The 5339-nt window shown below is 36.0% G+C and overlaps 1 protein-coding gene across 1 annotated transcript; it reads right to left on the bottom strand.

Annotated features, from left to right (window-relative positions):
• Positions 1–542: 542 nt before the first annotated feature.
• Positions 543–3959, bottom strand: LOC129882692 (FT-interacting protein 4). The gene is made up of 2 exons (XM_055957100.1): positions 3358–3959; positions 543–3224 (listed from the first exon to the last, which is right to left on the bottom strand). Exons 1-2 carry the CDS (start codon positions 3919–3921, stop codon positions 750–752), a joined length of 3039 nt encoding a protein of 1012 aa, XP_055813075.1. The 5' UTR covers positions 3922–3959; the 3' UTR covers positions 543–749.
• Between the last annotated feature and the right edge of the window lie 1380 nt (positions 3960–5339).

Genomic DNA, 5339 nt, shown 5'->3' with positions numbered 1-5339 from the left:
CTTGTGGTTCTCAGTTCTGCATTTTTGTCCATCTCCTTTATTCCAAATTAGTTGGGATTAGTGAGGTTTCTGATATTGAATAATTAAACCAAAAAAAAAAAAAGACGACTTACTAGCATGCAAGATTCATAGATAAAATGCCGAGTAGATGAAACCAAAATATCCCTCCATTTTAACTAATGGTTTTTTGATTAAAAAATTGGGACGTTAATATTATTAGGTTTTGTATTTACAATTTTCGAAATTTTAAATTAACCAAGGCATTCAAAATTATAAAATCAGATGTAATGCTATTTTAAATTAAACTTACTTTTTAATCCTTAATTTAGTATTTTATTTCAGTATTATTAACATAGCGTCATAGATAAGTTCAATCACCAATTTGTTTGGCTTCCTCTATTTTGCTCTCTTTTATCAAAAGACAGAAGGAAGCCTGATGATATTGATTGAGTTGTTATAAATAGTTAAATACTAATACTTGTTAGTACTGGAAAAGCATGACTGCATATTTAATGAATCTGCCCATGAACAGAGCATCTACAAGAATTGAATTTGGTGAAACACAAAGTGTTTGAGAGAGAAAAGTACCCTACAATGCAACAAAAGTAGAACAAAACAGATTAGTACTGCATAATCACAAGGAAGGGCATTTCAAATCTACATCTGAAATCCAAAATAAGAAAACCAAATCCTAGTCTGATCCTACAGTTCACAAAATACTACATGCCCCACTAGTGACTGCTAAGATTTTACAACATGCTATCTGCCCTGGTGGGCAGCCGCTTCAAGAAACATACAGCACTAGATGGCAACCTGTTCCTGAACCTAGGTGGTCTCAAATAATACAAACCCCAAAGAGTCACCACCCATTTGATTGGCACCAAATAGAAACCAAAGGCAGCAAAGAAGCAAAATATTACAAACAAGAATGTTGCTCTTGGATCCCTCCAGCTTAACAATGCCTGAAATCTCTCCCCTTGAGTTGCCATATCACCAACCACAGTCTGAATCCGACCAGCCACACTCCTCAGTCTATCATATCTCATTCGAACGATTTCTGCATTTCTGCTGGTTGGGAACGAATCAAATTCCTCTTCTAGTTCATCTGGATAAACACTCTCTGCATATGAGAGTCGAGTATCCATGTGGGGAGGATGGCGTGGGCGTGACCTATAACGCCATAGTCCAACTGCAGCCAAGTTGAGTAGTACACAAGGGATGATGAGCTCGGGCACCAATACAAGAATGGTAAAGGCAATCAGCGCTAATGCAGAGTGCACTGGCTTGTGCCAATTGCGCGCAGACTCTAGAAACCTGCTCATGATAACAAACCAAGAAACCACATTTGTTAGCCTAAAGAAATTTGCTTTGCTCTTCCTCATGCTCCACATATGAGAATCATGATCGAGCATGTACTCTACCACTTCTCTTCCCAAAGGTGGCTCGGATCGACTAAGCCTTGTTGCCACCACATTCATAGCCTGGTGCCTCAAGCTGTCCAACTGACTTACAGACAAGGGCTGAACATAATGCATCTTTGGAAGCAAAGGCATTGTATACATATGAAGCATATTCACCATATTAGCACATGAAAACCGGACAGCCAAATGAAGCTCTCCCATTTTTTTCACCCCAGAAGGATGCAGCATCAAGAGTGGATATGCATGAGTATAAACTCTATCTGATTCAAGAGTTGATAGCCTAATCCTAACCTTACCAATTCGAGAGTCTCGATTTCCAGCCACAGGGTTAGCCATATTCTTGTCAACACGAGAATTATCAAACACCCCAATAGTGATGACAGTGCAAGGGTCAAAGACTTCCCAAGTATATTGTTCGTTCCATTTAGGAGATAAGCTGTCCACCACAGTCCTAGTTCGGACCCATTTCTGCCCATACTTTGCCACACAATACGCATCTACAGAGCCACCCTTGCCTTCTTTCATTTTCATTGGCACGAGATTGGTAGCTCCCAAAACCCCAACCTCGAGAACTCCAATGTGGGGCTTCCACAGCTGCTTTGCTGTCGGCCTAACATCACTGCTGTACATTGTTGCCTCATCAAGCACATGGTAACCTCCATCAAGTGAAGCACGGAGGTGAATCCGCGAGGCAAATCTAACCACAGCTTTGGGATCATTTGGGTTGCTCAAATGAGTGTCCAGATTGAACCACCTCGAAGTCACTGGCTTCTCGTTTAGTCGCCTTTCTAGGCTTGAAACAGGCAAAAGAACTCTTGCCACGACTTCTTCTCTGTTGGGAGCAAGTCTGTCCTCGATCGAAACAAGCAAGAAGTCTTCAAATGGCTCAGCAACCACAAACATTAAGTCCTCATTCCAGAAAGGGTTTGTAAGGCTTCTAGTAGCAGCAGGCGGAGAAACTCTAGTCCTCAGAACCTGGTTCCCAACTTGAACTTTGGCAAAAAGTTCAGGGTATCTCATAATTGATGACCCTTTCTCCCCCATAACAATATCTTGAGCTTCAATAACCCCAACTCGTAAATACCAAAGCTTAGGTGACAGATACACTTTAGACTTGATAGAACACAAACCATCAAAATGCACATTTGCTGCTTTAGAATGCCAAGCCTCAGCAAAGGCTTCATCAGCTTGAGTGCCAAACCATATGGCAACCATAAGTTCACCACCTTTAGACTTGTCACCTTTCTTGTCTTCCATTCTGTACCATTGTGGAGCCAACTGACTATCGGGCGGAACTCTTTTAGGCACCTCATTCAGATCAAACCAAACACGACCCAAGAAGTCATCTTTGTTATTTTCCTTCACAAAGATCTCCACCACAGAAGACTGTACACTATCTTTTGAAAAAGCAAAAACTTGGTCCCATTCAGCATGATTTGAAAAAACCCTTTTAGTAATTCCTCTGTAGTTTCCAAGTTTCACCTCAGCTACAAGCTCACCACCACCCCCAACACCAAAAACAGAAAAATCCTTAGCCTTTACAACTCTAACATACAAATACTGCATTTGTTCCACCAAGTCATATGTTGAGCTAGTCTTGTCCTTACCACCAAGATGTGGACTTGTTTCTTTCAGAGAAAACTCACCTTGCCCAGAAGAGTACAAACCAACCCCACCACCACCAACACCGCCACCAGACACGGCCGGAATAATAGGTCCAGGAACACTAGTAATAACAACAGGCTTAATGTCACCTGGGACTGACTCCACTGGCTTTGAATGGTTCTGATTTTGCAAGTTTACCTGTTCATAAAAGTGTATCATCTTTTAAAAATTACTATTTTTTTAAAGGGGGCGTTAAAACATGATATAACAAGTAAATATAACTTCTTTTTGTCTCTAAAAGTTCAAAATGAACACAAAAATTCAAGATTACCTTATTTTCTTGACCCATTTGGACCACCATGTTAGTTCCATTTGTCTGTTGCTGCTGCAATTTCTTGTTCTTCTTAGAAGAGGAATTATTAGCATTTGTGTTAACAGAAGACACCACTCCTCTACCAACAGTATTACCAGTAATGACTTGTTTCACTTCCTCTGTTGTAGATAAATAAATCTTCAAACTCAACTCACCACGTACATGAGAAAAAAGACTCCTTTTATCAAGTGTATAAAGCTGCGCCATTTCTTCCCCTTCTTTAGCAATGCTGGAACCAGAAATCCGAGCTCTACCCAGAAAATTTCTACTTGTGTTTGACCTTTTTTCATTGAAAACATTCACTTCAATGGTCCGGTAAGGAAGATCAGCAACATCATTTACATGAAAAACAAGCTTTTCATTCCATACAGGGTTTAAATCTCTCATTTTTACTTGTGTTTTTTGTCTCTGATTCTCAAACTCAACTTCTACAAATGGTGATGAAGAACCTTCACCATCTTTTGGCATCAAGTTATGTGCTGCCACAACTTCTACAATCAACTTTTCTTTACCATTGTTCATGGCTGATGAAAGGCAAAGAAAAAAACAGAGAGAAACGAGACAGATAGGAAACAGAGGAATAAGATTTTACAACAGTGAAGTGACTATTTAGAGAGAAGCTCAAGTAGGGGGTAGGGGGTAGGGGTTTAGAGTACAGAGAAAGAGACATGGATTTAGTTGCCTTAAATACCAGGGAGCCTTCTTCGTTATTGGTTCGTTATATGGCGGAACATCAAACACATTCTCTTTTTCAGTCAAAAAAAATTGGATGAAAAATTAAATATTATTTGCTTTATTAAAAAATATTTAGAATTTGAAAGTATTTTTTTCTGAATATGACTAATACTTCTTTAATTTTAAAGTAAAATCATTTAACTTGATTAATTTATATGAAGCATATAATTAAATAATACTTTCAAAATAGATAGTTGCATAATGTTATAGATTAGATCTCATATATGAGCTATTAAATACTATTATAAATATTTTTCACTATATTTGGATTGAAGTTGAAGATGTATTTGGTTATAATTTTTTACAAATAATATTTGATTGTTTGAACACAACTTTAAGGCTTCATTATTTGATTGTTCAAATTTTAAATACAACTTTAAGTTGTGTTTGAAATTTTAATGGTCAAACTTTGTTTGCAAATAAAATGAATAATTTTCCTAAAATGTTATGCTGGTCATTAACTGGATTATTATAGTAATATGATAATGACTATTCTAATTTTTTTTTAAAAAACTCAGATTTTGTAACGTCTTTATCAAGAATTATGAAATTGCCTTAAGTACTAGCGTCCTTGCTATACCAAAATCACTTCCCAGAAAAATGCAATCAAGAAAATGAGGCTTTTTCTCCATATTTGAATTGTATAACTTAGGAAAGATTTTGAATATACCAAAAAATAGTAAGTGTGTATATCGAAAAATTGCGTGGACAATATGTACACATTCGCCCGTATTATAATAATTTTGAAAGTACGATTGCAAATGAAAATTCAAGTTTAATCTTATTTGGAAATTAATTTAGAAAAATATAGAATAATAAAAAAAAGAATTAGGAGTTGTTTGGTCTAAAGACAAAGTATTAAGTGATCATAATATTGAAATTAATGATAAGAGGATCGTAATGAGTAAATTATTACTTATATTACAAATTACTGAAATTTAATTTGATATATTACAAATTAGAAATACAATGTATGATTTAAATATGCATTTATTTTTGAAATAAAATAAAAATATAAAAATTAATTTTGTCATTTAAGTATTTTTAATTCATGAACACGAGTAACATAAAAACTTTACCTTATCAAACTAGTTTAATCAATTATGACATATATATTTCATATTTATAGGGAAAATTACACAAAATAGACCCAATTGTGAAATTATTTACACAAATTGGACTCAATCTAAATTATTTACTCTTAA

This window comes from Solanum dulcamara, chromosome 3, assembly GCF_947179165.1.
Source record: "Solanum dulcamara chromosome 3, daSolDulc1.2, whole genome shotgun sequence".
NCBI lineage: Eukaryota > Viridiplantae > Streptophyta > Magnoliopsida > Solanales > Solanaceae > Solanum > Solanum dulcamara.
Note: the sequence above shows the minus strand (reverse complement) of the source record. Positions and strands in the feature narration are given on the sequence as shown.

Bases quoted from the DNA above. Each gene is read 5' to 3' on its own strand.
- LOC129882692 (XM_055957100.1), bottom strand. From the start codon at position 3,921: ATGAACAATGGTAAAGAAAAGTTGATTGTAGAAGTTGTGGCAGCACAT. The intron at 3,225-3,357 runs GTAATCTTGAAT...TTTTATGAACAG, and splicing joins AAATGGGTCAAGAAAATAAG to GTAAACTTGCAAAATCAGAA.